Raw genomic sequence first — 13,678 nt, 5'->3', positions numbered from 1 at the left:
ATACCATTATTTTTGTGCCAACAGCTTTCTAAAATTTGTTGTTTTTTTGGTTGCACTGAAGACTATGTGTTTTCTTCGAAACTAGTATTATATTTCCATTTTTATTTATTTTTTAGTTTAGCTTAGAGATATGGTGAGGAAACAGGCCCTTCGGCCCACCGGATCCGTGCCGACCAACGATCCCCGCACATTAACACTACCCTACACATACCAGGGTTAATTTTTAGATTTATACATTTATAGCAAGCCACTTAACCTACAAACCTGTACGTCTTTGGAGAGTGGGAGGAAACCGGAGCACCCGGAGAAATCCCACGCACGTCACGGGGAGAACGTACAAACTCCGTACAGACAGCACCCATAGTTGGGATCGAACCTGGGTCTCTGGCGCTGTGAGGCAGTAGCTCTACTGTGACATCACCGTATGTTATTTGTGTGTATTGTGTTTACTGATCTTATGCTGCCATAAATAAGGAATCCATTATTCCAGTGTTGGTACAGATGACAAGTAAACACTTGTGGCTCTTGACACAGTGATGGTGATGAAAGTGGCAGTCGGGTTTAAATGTGTGCTGATATATTTAGCGATTACTGATGGGGCCAGGGTAATCAGCATGAATGGTTGGGTCATGGGAAGTATTGGGCAATAATGGACAATAGGTGCAGGAGTACGCCATTCAGCCCTTCGAGCCAGCACCGCCATTCACTATGATCATGGCTGATCTTCCTCAATCAGTACCCCGTTCCTGCCTTCTCCCCATATCCCTTGACTCCGTTATTTTTCCTCATCTCTGTTCTAAACGGCCAACCCCTTATTCTTAAACTGTGTGGCCCCTGGTTCAGGACTCCCCCAACATCAGGAACATGTTTCCTGCATCTAGTGTGTCCAATCCCTTAATAATCTTGTATGTTTCAATAAGATCCCCTCTCATAGAAACATAGAAAATAGGTGCAGGAGTAGGCCATTCGGCCCTTCGAGCCTGCACCGCCATTCAATATGATCATGGCAGATCATCCAACTCAGTATCCTATACCTGCCTTCTCTCCATACCCCCTGATCCCTTTAGCCACAAGGGCCACATCTAACTCCCTCTTAAATATAGCCAATGAACTGGCCTCAACTACCTTCTGTGGCAGAGAATTCCACAGATTCACCACTCTCTGTGTGAAAAATGTTTTTCTCCTCTCGGTCCTAAAAGACTTCCCCCTTATCCTTAAATTGTGACCCCTTGTTCTGGACTTCCCCAACATCGGGAACAATCTTCCTGCATCTAGCCTATCCAACCCCCTAAGAATTTTGTAAGTTTCTATAAGATCCCCCCTCAATCTTCTAAATTCTAGCGAGTACAAGCCGAGTCTATCCAGTCTTTCTTCATATGAAAGTCCTGACATCCCAGGAATCAGTCTGGTGAACCTTCTCTGTACTCCCTCTAAGGCAAGAATGTCTTTCCTCAGATTTGGAGACCAAAACTGTATCCTCATCCTTCTAAATTCCAGCGTATACAAGCCCAGTCGCTCCATATGACAGTCCCTGGGAATTAACCTCGTGAACTCCCTGCACTCCCTCAATAGCAAGAATGTTGATGAACAGCTGGACCTTGGTCTCCAAGTCCAAAGATCTTTGAAGATGGCAGCTTCAAGGTTCGATAACATGGTTAGACAAGGCATGGCAGCCTTTATTAGTCAGAGCTTGAATATAAAACAGAGAGGTGATGATTCAGATACCCAATTAATTCTAGTTATAACTAACACGTTCAAACACAATGAATGTGTTTGTGGACATATTTCACAAGCTGATTGAAGGGTGGTTGTACAATTTGGAGTTTTGACTAGCAATCTGATCTGTAGTTCTATTCATCTGTCAGCAGCTGGTCTGACTGCATCTCGAGCTTCATGTTACGTGTATTGTAACTACAGCACCTATTGAACTACCTACATTTACATATTTTTCTTCTTGGGAATGATTTTGGAAGAAGAGTGTAATGTACAGATCCACCACTGATTTTCCGGCACTCTTGGTTCCAGAGCCTTTCTGGATTATCCATGTTGCTGGACCAACAGAGGTACCGTAACGTTCCACCTTGGCCTCCGAGGGGCGAAGCACATTCACAACCAAAGTTGGCCTGGGAACTCGGTTGTGGGAACGGACCTGCCGGCTCTGGTCGGGCCAGAGTTCCAGACCCCTGCCGCAGGGGGACAGATTGGACCGGCCGATCGGCCGCGGATGTCCCGATGAGGTCGAGATCGGCCGTCTCACCCGGCCTGAGTGACACATTTTCGGGGGGAATTCCGGGGGGGTGTTCCAAGCGCGCTCTCGTAAATTTTATCCGGATTAAAGGAGGTGCCGGACCTGAGGCTGTCAACTGTCCCGTATTAGCCGGGACGTCCCGTATATTGGGATAAATTGGCTTGTCCCGTACGGGACCGCCCTTGTCCCGTATTTGACCGCTACTACTCGGGTCGAGGGGAGTGTCGTGTTGGAGCGCCGCGTCCAGCCCCGCCTCACCCATCCCGACGTAGTGCAGCCCATGGAGTGCAGCAGCAGCAGCAGCAGCAGCGCCTCGCCCGTGGCCCCGTCGGTCAGTCTGCAGTCCGCCAGCTGTCCGACCTTCGGACCTTCGCTTATCGCCAACACCACCATCACCCCTCATTATTCACCTAGCCACGGCCGAGTCGGTCAACGAATTGCCGTGGGGAATTTGCCCCATATTTTGATGTTTTGTCCCTTATTTGGGGGTGGGAATGTTGCCAGAAAAGCGGAGTTGTCCTGTATTGAGGCAACTATATGTTCCCCACTACACCATAATTATAAACTGGGATTGAATTTCATTGCAACCTTCTGTTACAATATTAAAAAAGCAATTGTACATTGTACTGTGTGAGTCAACAAACTGTGCAGTGCATCTTGTGACTGGGAAGATGCTGGCATGGAATAGAGTCGGCCTGCATTCCAGACAATGGATACTGTGTTAGAGTATTTACTCATCGCAGACTGGCGCCTTAATGGTTGTAATGTTACTGCGATAATCAATGGGGGGAAAAAGGAACTGAAGATGCAGGAATATTGGTTAGAGCACAAAGTGCTGGAGGAACTCAGGAGGTCAGGCAGCATCTGTGGAAGGGCATGGATTGGTGATGTTTAGTGTCGGGAAGACCCTTCTTTACATTGATGGTAGTAGAGGGGGAGAATGCTGAATTATAAAGCAATGAAGCAAAAGAAAAAGATAATAGACAATAGATAATAGGTGCAGGAGGAGGCCATTCGACCCTTCGAAGCACATTCACTGTGATCATGGCTGATCATCCCCAATCAGTACCCCGTTCCTGACTTCTCCCCATATCCCCTGACTCTGCTATTTTTAAGAGCCCTATCTAGCTCTCTCTTGAAAGCATCCAGAGAACCGGCCTCCACTGCCCTCTGAGGCAGAGAATTCCACAGACTCACCACTCTCTGTGAGAAAAGGTGTTTCCTCGTCTCCGTTCTAAATGGCGTACACCTTATTCTTAAAGGAATAATTATCAAATGAAGGTAGACACAAAATGCTGGAATAACTCAGCGGGGCAGGCAGCATCTCTGGAGAGAAGGAATGGGCGACGTTTCGTGTCGAGACCCTTCTTCAGACTGAGAGTCATGGGAGGGGGCGGGACAAAGATAGAATGTAGTCGGAGACAGTAAGGCTGGTCGGAGAACTGCGAAGGGGGAGGGTGATGGAGAGAGAGGGAAAGCAAGGGCTACTTGAAGTTAGAGAAGTCAATGTTCATACCGCTGTGGTGTAAGTTGCCCGAGCGAGGTGCTGTTCCTCCAATTTGTGCTGGGCCTCACTCTGATTGTCAATTATCGATCGGCCCGAAACGTTGCCTATTTCCTTCGTTCCATAGACGCTGCCTCACCCGCTGAGTTTCTCCAGCACTTTTGTCTACCATAGAAATAGTGTGAATGTGTGATCGATGGCTGGCGTAGACTTGGCGGGCCGAAGGGCCTGTTTCCATGCTGTCTCTCTGTCTACATGGATAGGACAGGTTGGGAGGGATGTGGACCAAGCGCAGGCAGGTGGGACTAGTGTAGCTGGGACATGTTGGGCCACTGTGGGCAAGTAAGGCCGAAGGGCCTGTTTCCACACTGTATCACTCTCTAACTCCAAGTAAATGAATGTATAGACAAATGAATACAACTTAATGCAAATTGAAGCAGCTCTCTTACAATTTCTTACAGTAAAGTCTTGAAGGATTTCGGAAGTCCAAGAGCAAACAACAGCGTCAATTTGAGTGGAGGAAACGTAAGTTTCAGGCTGCAAAGTGGTCGGGGAAAGCTTCCCAAGAGCACTCGCCAACCAAGCATCCAAGAATTATCAGTGGTCACAAGTTGTGGCCGAAGCAATGACCACTGCAGGACAACATTACCAAAGCAGGAATACACTGGGATCAAACCGCGGCGGAAGGAGATAAGTGAGGTGAGCAAAGAGCAAATGCGATTAAAGTGAAAGAATACATTCAACACATGATCATCAATTCTACAGTAACATCTCCAGGCAGTGATATTTACCTGGTGGAACAGCATGAATGAATGAATAAGTTTATTGGCCAAGTATTCACATACAAGGAATTTGCCTTGGTGCTCCGCCCGCAAGTGACAACATGACATACAGTGACAGTTAGGAATGACACATAAAACATTAAACATAAATAATAAAACATTATTGGTTAAAGATCTGAATTAAATAAAATACCAGAACAAAGGGAGGCTACAGATTTTTGTTTTATGAGTAGAGCTCAAAAAAAGGTGTTTTAATGTCTGGCTGTGGCAGGTTTGACAGTCTGGAGTCGCCTTCCAGAGGGAAGTTATTCAAAGAGTTTGTGGCCAGGGTGAGAGGGGTCAGAGATGATCTTGCCCGCTCGCTTCCTGGCCCTTGCAGTGTACAGTTCATCAATGGAGGGAAGGTTGCAGCCAATAACCTTCTCAGCTGATCGGACGATTCGCTGCAGCCTCCGGATATCATGCTTGGTGGCTGAGCCAAACCAGACCATGATGGAGAAGGTGAGGACAGACTCTACGATGCCCGTGTAGAATTGGACCATCACTCACTGATTGGACCACCGATGTTTCACTTGGCCAGCAAAGTCTCTCCACTGATTGCAGCAGAATAATCCTCGGAGGCACAGTATAATCCTTTAGACTTTAGACATGCAGCATGAAAACAGGACGTTTGGCCCACAGAGTCCACGCCGACCTGTGATACATAGCGCTGCTCCATGCACTAGCCCTATCCTACACAATTGGGACAATTTACAATTTTACCGAAGCCTATTAATCCACAAACCTGTACATCGTTGGAGTGTGGGAGCAAACCGGAGCACCCAGAGGAAACCCACGTGGTCACAGGAAGAATTCCGTACAAACCCCGTACAGACAGCACCCATAGACAGGATCGAACCTGGCTCTCTGGTGCTGTAAGCCAGCGACTCTACCGCTGCTCCACTGTGCCACCCCTGAACTAACACTGAAGGCTGTTTATCACCTGTGCAAGGGAGAATCTCTGAGCAACTCTCTGTCACACCATTAAAAACAGTTGAGAATGTGGAAGGTGAGGGGGAAAAGATTTAATAGGAATCTGAGGGGTGATTTTTTCACACAAATGGTGGTGGGTGTATGGAACAAGCTGCCAGAGGAGATAGTTGAGGCTGGGACTATCCCAACATTTAAGAAACAGTTAGAGAAGTACATGGATAGGACGGGTTTGGAGGGATATGGTCCAAATGCTGGCAGGTGGGACGAGTGTAGCCGGGACATTGTTGGCCGGTGGGCAGGTTGAGCTGAAGGGCCTGTTTCCACACCGTATCACTCTATGACTCCACCAGGGGCGCCGTACCATTGGCAGCCTCTGCCAAACTGTCTGTTTTTTCGTCTTTTTGTTATTTTTAGTTTCAAATTATGTTTTTGGAGGATTCTTGGTCTTTTTATGTAGGAGAGGGGAAGGGGGAAACCGTTTCCCAGTCACCTCCGGGTCAAGGGTGCGACGATTCTCCGAGTCGCGTCTTCGCCCCCCGCGGACTACCAACTGGATTGGCGCGGCCTTTCCTGCCAGAGACCGGCCAGAGCTTCAGCAGCGGCGGCGCAGCACTGAATTCCATCGCGGAGCGGGACGATGCCTTACCGGGGATCGCCATGTTGGAGCTCCAGATTGCTGGGCCTGCTGCTTTAACATCGTGAAGCTGTGGTTTGCGGAGTCCTGGGATCCCTTTGCCGAGGGCCGCCAGCTCGGAGCGCCCAGCTCGGCCTGTAGACTTGGGAGCCGCGGTCTCCAGTAAGAAGTGGCCGATTCGGAAACTCCATGCCGCTGAGAATGTTCTTCCGTTCCGACGTCGGAGTTCTGATCATCCCGGCGAGAGGGCTTGAACATCGAGAGAATGCGGAAGGCTCAACGGCCCCGACCACGGGTGAACAAAGAGGAAGATGACTGAACTTTCTTGCATTCCCTCACAGTGCGAAACGTTGATACTGCGGTGTGGCGATGGTCATGTTAAATTCTATCGTGTGTTGTGTTCTTTTTATTCGTATAGATGTATGGTAACTCAAAAATCTCACTGTACCAATTGGTGCATGTGGCAATAAATGTAACAAACGAAAAACAGCCAACATAATCAAGGACCTACTTCACCCCGATCATTCCCTCTATTCTCCTTCCCCTTTGGCCAAAAGACACAAAAGCCTCAAGGCCGTCCCATAAGTTAGGGTGTTATCACAGTCTTCCAACCTACCTCATTCTGGACATTCAACTTTTTCTCGGGAACTGTAACACTTCAATGCTGAAAAAGTATATTCAGGACTATTGAGCGAGTGCAGCATAGGTTCACCATGTTAATTCCCGGGATGGCTGGACTGTCATATGCTGAGAGAACATAGAAACATAGAAAATAGGTGCAGGAGGAGGCCATTCGGCCCTCCGAGCCAGCCCCGCCATTCATTGTGATCATGGCTGATCATCCCCTATCAATAACCCGTGCCTGCCTTCTCCCCATATCCCTTGATTCCACTAGCCCCTAGAGCTCTATCTAACTCTCTCTTAAATCCATCCAGTGACTTGGCCTCCACTGCCCTCTGTGGCAGGGAATTCCACAAATTCACAACTCTCTGGGTGAAAAAGTTTTTCTCAACTCAGTCTTAAATGGCCTCCCCTTTATTCTAAGTGTGGCCCCTGGTTCTGGACTCGCCCAACATTGGGAACATTTTTCCTGCATCTAGCTTGTCCAGTCCTTATATAATTTTATATGTTTCTATAAGATATCCCCTCATCCTTCTAAACTCCAGTGAATACAAGCCTAGTCTTTTCAATCTTTCCTCATATGACAGTCCTGCCATCCCAGGGATCAACCTCGTGAACCTACTCTGCTCTGCCTCCATCACAAGGATGTCCTTCCTCAAATTAGGAGACCAAACTGTACACACTACTCCAGATGTGGTCTTACCAGAGCCCTATACAACTGCAGAAGAACCTCTTTACTCCTATACTGAAAATTTCTTGTTATGAAGGCCAACATTCCATTAGCTTTCTTCACTGCCTGCTGTATCTGCACGCCAACTTTAAGTGACCGGTGTACAAGGACGCCCAGGTCTCGCTGCGCCTCCCCCTTACCCCATTGAGATTATAATCTGCCCCCTTGTTTTTGCCACCAAAGTGGAAAACCTCACATTTATCTATATTATACTGCATCTGCCATGCATCTGCCCACTCACTCAACCTGTCCAGGTCACCCTGCAACCTCCTAACATCCTCTTCACAGTTCACACTGCCACCCAGCTTTGTGTCATCTGCAAACTTGCGAGTGTTGCTCCTAATTCCCTCTTCCAAATCATTAATATATATGGTAAACAGTTGCGGCCCCAACACCAAGCCTTGCGGCACTCCACTCGCCACTGCCTGCCATTCTGAAAAGGACCTGTTCACTCCTACTCTTTGTTTCGTGTCTGCCAACCAATTTTCCATCCATGTCAACACCCTACCCCCAATACCATGTGCTTTAATTTTAGTCACCAGTCTCCTGTGCGGGACCTTATCAAAGGCTTTCTGAAAGTCTAGATACACTACATCCACTGGCTCTCCTTCATCCATTTTACTTGTCATATCTTCAAAAAATTCCAGAAGATTAGTCAAGCATGATTTCCCTTTCATAAATCCATGTTGACTTGGACTAATCGTTTTACTGCTATCCAAATGCCCCATTATTACCTCTTTAATAATTGACTCCAGCATCTTTCCCACCACCGAAGTCAGGCTAACTGGTCTGAAATTCCCCGTTTTCTCTCTCGCACCTTTCTTGAAAAGTGGGATAACATTAGCTAACCTCCAATCCTCAGGAACTGATCCTGAATCTATTGAACATTGGAAAATGATCACCAATGCGTCCACTATTTCTAGAGCCACCTCCCTGAGGCCCCTGGGATGCAGACCATCAGGCCCAGGGGATTTATCATATTACAGTCCCATTAGTCTACCCAATACTATTTCTCGCCTAATGAAAATTTCTTTCAGTTTCTCTATCCCCTTAGTTCCTCTGTTCTGCAGTACATCTGGGAGATTGTTTGTGTCTTCCTGGGAGCGGCTGGGCTTGTATACTCTGGAATTTAGAAGGATGAGAGGGTATCTTCTTGAAACATATAAGATTATTAAGGGTTTGGACACGCTAGAGGCAGGAAACATGTTCCCGATGTTGGGGGAGTCCAGAACCAGGGGCCACAGTTTAAGAATAAGGAGTAAGCCATTTAGAACGGAGATGAGGAAAAACGTTTTCACCCAGAGAATTGTGAATCTGTGGAATTCGCTGCCTCAGAGGGCAGTGGAGGCTGGTTCTCTGAATGCTTTCAAGAGAGAGCTCTTAAAGATAGTGGAGTCAAGGGATATGGGGAGAAGGCAGGAACGGGGTACTGATTGTGGATGATTAGCCATGATCACATTGAATGGCGGTGCTGGCTCGAGGGGCCGAATGGTCTACTCCTGCATCTATTGTCTATTGCATGATTATATTTTTCCCTTTGTCCTGGCTGTTGTACATGTGTCTGGCGTGATGGTACATATGCGTAGTGTGATCTGATTTAATTGGGTCGCATGCAAACATAAGCTAGTCACTGTATGATATGTGACATTAATAATCCAACACCCACACCAATCATTGTGACATGAACAAAATGTTGTATACGTTTTACGGGAGCATTCAGTTCTGAATCCCAATTTTTATTGAGCAATCGTGACTTTCTCTGCGAATTCACATTAGTGGCCTGACTGCCTGATATCAAACTGAATCAATCAGCTGCCTTCTCAACCTTCAGCTTTTCCTGCAGTTGGGACACACTTGTGAGCAATTTTGGACACCATATCTGAGGAAGGATGTGCTGGCTCTGGAGAGGGTCCAGAGGAGGTTTACAAGAATGATCCCAGGAATTAGTAGGTTAACCTATGATGAGCGTTTGTCAGCACTGGGACTGTACTCGCTGGAGTTTAGAAGGATGAGGGGACACCGCATTGAAACTTACAGAATAGAGAAAGGCTTGGATAGAGTGGATGTGGAGAGGATGTTTCCACTAGTGGGAGAGTCTAGGACTAGAGGCCATAGTCCCAGAATTAAAGGACGTTCCTTTAGGAAGGATATGAGGAGAGGGTGGTGAAACTGTGAAATTCTTTGCCACAGACGGCTGTGGAGGCCAAGTCAGTGGATATTTTTAAGGCAGAGACAGATAGATTCTTGATTAGTATGGGTGTCAGAGGTTATGGGGAGAAGGCAGGAGAATGTTAGGAAGGAGAGATAGATCAGCCATGATTGCATGGTGGAGAGGACTTGATGGGCCGAATGACCTAAATCTGCTCCTATCCCATATGACGTTATGAGAATTCATCTCCAGATATTGCCTTCTGCTATTTCTGGAAGAACTGAGAATGTTAAATTAATATATGCTGTAGTGGCACGGTGGCACAGGGGAGGGGAGGGGTGGGGTGGGGTGGGGGTGTGAGAGATAGAGGGAGAATTGTGTACATTTTGGATGGGAGGGGATAGGAGACATGGCAGGAGTTCATACCATTGCATATCCAACATTAATCACAATCACAATAATACTTTATTAGCCAAGTATGTTTTGCAACATATGATTTGCCGTACAGTCATACAAATAAAAAGCAACAGAACACACAAAATACATTTTAACATAAACATCCACCACAGTGACTCCTCCACATTCTTCACTGTTTTGGAAAACGAAAAAAAGTTCAATCTCTTCCCTTCTTTGTTCTCCCGCGGTCGGGGGCCTCGAGCCCTCCATTGACGGGGCGATCTTGACTCCCGTAGCCGGCGGCGTTTGGGCCCTCCGCGTCGAGGCGATCAGCTCCTGCATCGGGGGGATGTCAGCTCCCCCACGCCGGGCGATCGAACCTTCCATGACATCGGAGCTCCCAACATCCACGGCCTCTCCCGAGACTGCGAGCTCCCGATGCAAATACCGTAGACCGATGTAAGTCCCCCCCCCAGTGCGGCCCAAGGTCAGTCCAAGGAGGCCTCCAGCTCCATCGATGGTAGGCCGCAGAGCGACCAGAGAATGCGACCCAAAAACCTTTAACACACACTAAAAATAAAAAAGATGAAAACAGCCAGACTGTTGGCGGCTGCCAATGGTACGGCACCACTGGTGGAGGCTTTATCTGAGACATGTTAAGCACGCAAGTGAACATTGCAGCTGCAGAATGAATTAACTGCAACAGGCTCCTTGAACTCCTAGTTCTATAATTGTTTTGCATTGATTTACTCTTCAGTGTAGCATTGTTAGAAAGGGCTAAGAACCATAAATCGATACAAACATTTTGCATTAGCGACATGATGTGAACTTTCAGATCGATTCATTACATAAAACCTAGTTTCTCTGTCCATTCTGGTTATAAAAGACAAGTAGTTGGTAATGAACTTGTGGCTGGTGATAAAATCCTCTTGGTATTTCTGGTAGTTATTTTATACACACAGCTTTCTGAAATCTGTTTGCTTCCATGTCCACAGCACGATAGATATTGAGAAGGGTCTTGAGCCGCAAACGTCACCCATTCCTTCTCTCCAGAGATGCTGCCTGTCTAGTTTATTTTAGAGATACATCGCGGTAACAGGCCCTTCGGCCCATCGAGCCTGCACCGACCAGCGATCCCTGCACATGAAGACTATCCTACACATTGGTGACACTTTACATTTGCACCAAGTCAATTAACCAGCGAACCTGTACATCTTGGGAGGAAACCGAAGATCTCGTAGAAAACCCACGCATGTCACGGGGAGAACGTACAAACTCCGTACAGACAGCACCCGTAGTCAGGATGGAACCCGGGTCTCTGGCGCTGTGAGGCAGTAACTCTACCGCTGAGCCATCGTGATGCCCTATGTCCAGCTGAGTTACTCCTGCATTTTGTGTCTATAATAGATATTGCCAAAGTGCGTTCATATCAAATATATTGACACAATAAGAATGACATAAATAGAAAACGGGATATTAAAAGTGTCAAATTAATGAGTAGCTGATATTTATTTTTAACCGCATTTCCAGAGACCCGGGTGTGATCTTGATTTTGGGTGCTGTCTGTGTGGAGTTTGTATGTTCCCCTTACGGCCGCATGTGTTTCTTCCGGGTGCTCCGGTTTCTTCCCACATTCCAAAAGCACCGGATACGTAGATTAATTGGCTTCTGCAAACTGCTTCTAGTGTGCAGGGAGTGAATAAGAAAGTGGGATAGCATAGAACTAGTGTGGATGGGTGATTAACGGTTGGCATGTACTTGGTGGGCCGAAGGGCCTGTTTCAGTGCGGTATCTTTCAATCAATCGGTGAATCTAAACTAACCAGACTTTGACATTGTAAGACACAGAGTGCTGGAGTAACTCAGCGGGTCAGGCAGCATCTGCGGAGAACATGGATAGGTGACGTTTCACAGAGTGCTGGAGTAACTCAGCGGGTCAGGCAGCATCTGTGGAGAACATGGATAGGTGACGTTTCACAGAGTGCTGGAGTAACTCAGCGGGTCAGGCAGCATCTGTGGAGAACATGGATAGGTGACGTTTCACAGAGTGCTGGAGTAACTCAGCGGGTCAGGCAGCATCTGTGGAGAACATGGATAGGTGACGTTTCGGAACCTTGCTCAGACTCCTGAAGAAGGATCCTGATGTGATACATTACCTATCCATGTTCTCCAGAGATGCTGCCTGACCCACTGAGTTACTCCAGCCTCTTAATCCCATTTTCCTGCCTTCTCCCCATAACCCTTGACACCCATTCCAATCAAGAATTTGTAAGAAGGAACTGCAGATGCTGGTTTAAACTGAAGATAGACACAAAAAGCTGGAGTAACGCATCGGGACAGGCAGAATATCTCGAGAGAAGGAATGGGTGATGTTTCGGGTCGAGACCCGAAGAAGGGTCTGAAGAAGTGTCTCGTCCGGAAACGTCACCCATTCCTTCTCTCCAGAGATGCTGCCTGTTACTCCAGCATTTTGTGTCTATCTTCTAAACAAAAATTTGTCTATCTCTGCCTTAAAAATATCCACCAACTTGGCTTCCTCTGTTAACTACCTTCTGGCTAAAGAAGTTCCTCCTCACCTCCTTTCTAAAAGAGCGCTCTTTAATTCTGAAGCTTTGACAGACAATAGACAATAGGTGCAGGAGTAGGCCATTCAGCCCTTAGAGCCAGCACCGCCATTCACTGTGATCATGGCTGATCATCCACAATCAGTACCCCGTTCCGGCCTTCTCCCTATATCCCTTGACTCCGCTATCTTTAAGAGCCCTATCTAGCTCCCTCTTGAAAGTATCCAGAGAATCGGCCTCTACTGCCTTCTGTGGCAGAGAATTCCAGAGATTCACAACTTTTTTCCTCATCTCCATTCTAAATGGCCAACCTCTTATTCTTAAACTGTGGCCCCTGGTTCTAGAGTGTCCAAACCCTTAATAATCTTATATGTCTCAATAAGATCCCTTCTCATTCTACTAAACTCCAGTGTATACAAGCCCAGTTGCTCCATTCTCTCAGCATATGACAGTCCCGCCATCCCGGGAATTAATCTCGTGAACCTACGCTGCACTCCCTCAATAGCAAGAATGTCCTTCCTCAAATTTGGAGACGAAAACTGCACACAATACTCCAGCTGGGGTCTTACCAGTGCCCTGTACAACTGCAGAAGGACATCTGCAAATTTGCTAATGTTACTTTTAATCCCTTCATCTAAATCGCGAATGTATATTGTAAATAACTGCGGTCCCAGCACCGAGCCTTGCGGTACCCCACTTGTCACTGCCTGCCATTCTGAAAGGGACCCGTTAATCCCTACTCTTTGTTTCCTGTCTGCCAACCAATTTTCTATCCATGTCAGCACTCTACCCCCAATACCACGTGCCCTAATTTTGCCCACTAATCTCCTATGTGGGACCTTATCAAATGCTTTCTGAAAGTCCAGGTACACTACATCCTTGTCCATTTTCCTAGTTACATCTTTAAAAAATTCCAGAAGATTAGTCAAGCATGATTTCCCCTTCGTAAATCCATGCTGACTTGGACCGATCCTCTCACTGCTATCCAAATGTGCCGCTATTTCATCTTTTATAATTGACTCCAGCATCTTCCCCACCACCGATGTCAGGTTTACTTGTCTATAATTCCCCGTTTTCTC

General features: G+C 47.0%; 1 protein-coding gene across 1 annotated transcript in view; it reads left to right on the top strand.

Annotated features, from left to right (window-relative positions):
* The window catches only part of LOC116976544, a 105,718-nt gene that overhangs the window by 77,184 nt on the left and 14,856 nt on the right, over positions 1–13,678 (top strand). The window contains exon 5 of the mRNA XM_033026433.1: positions 4,214–4,451. Within this exon, the coding sequence (XP_032882324.1) occupies positions 4,214–4,451 (238 nt within the window). The remainder of the gene's footprint in view (positions 1–4,213; positions 4,452–13,678) is intronic.

The sequence above is a fragment of the Amblyraja radiata genome, chromosome 8 (genome assembly GCF_010909765.2).
Source record: "Amblyraja radiata isolate CabotCenter1 chromosome 8, sAmbRad1.1.pri, whole genome shotgun sequence".
Taxonomy (NCBI): domain Eukaryota; kingdom Metazoa; phylum Chordata; class Chondrichthyes; order Rajiformes; family Rajidae; genus Amblyraja; species Amblyraja radiata.
Note: the sequence above shows the minus strand (reverse complement) of the source record. Positions and strands in the feature narration are given on the sequence as shown.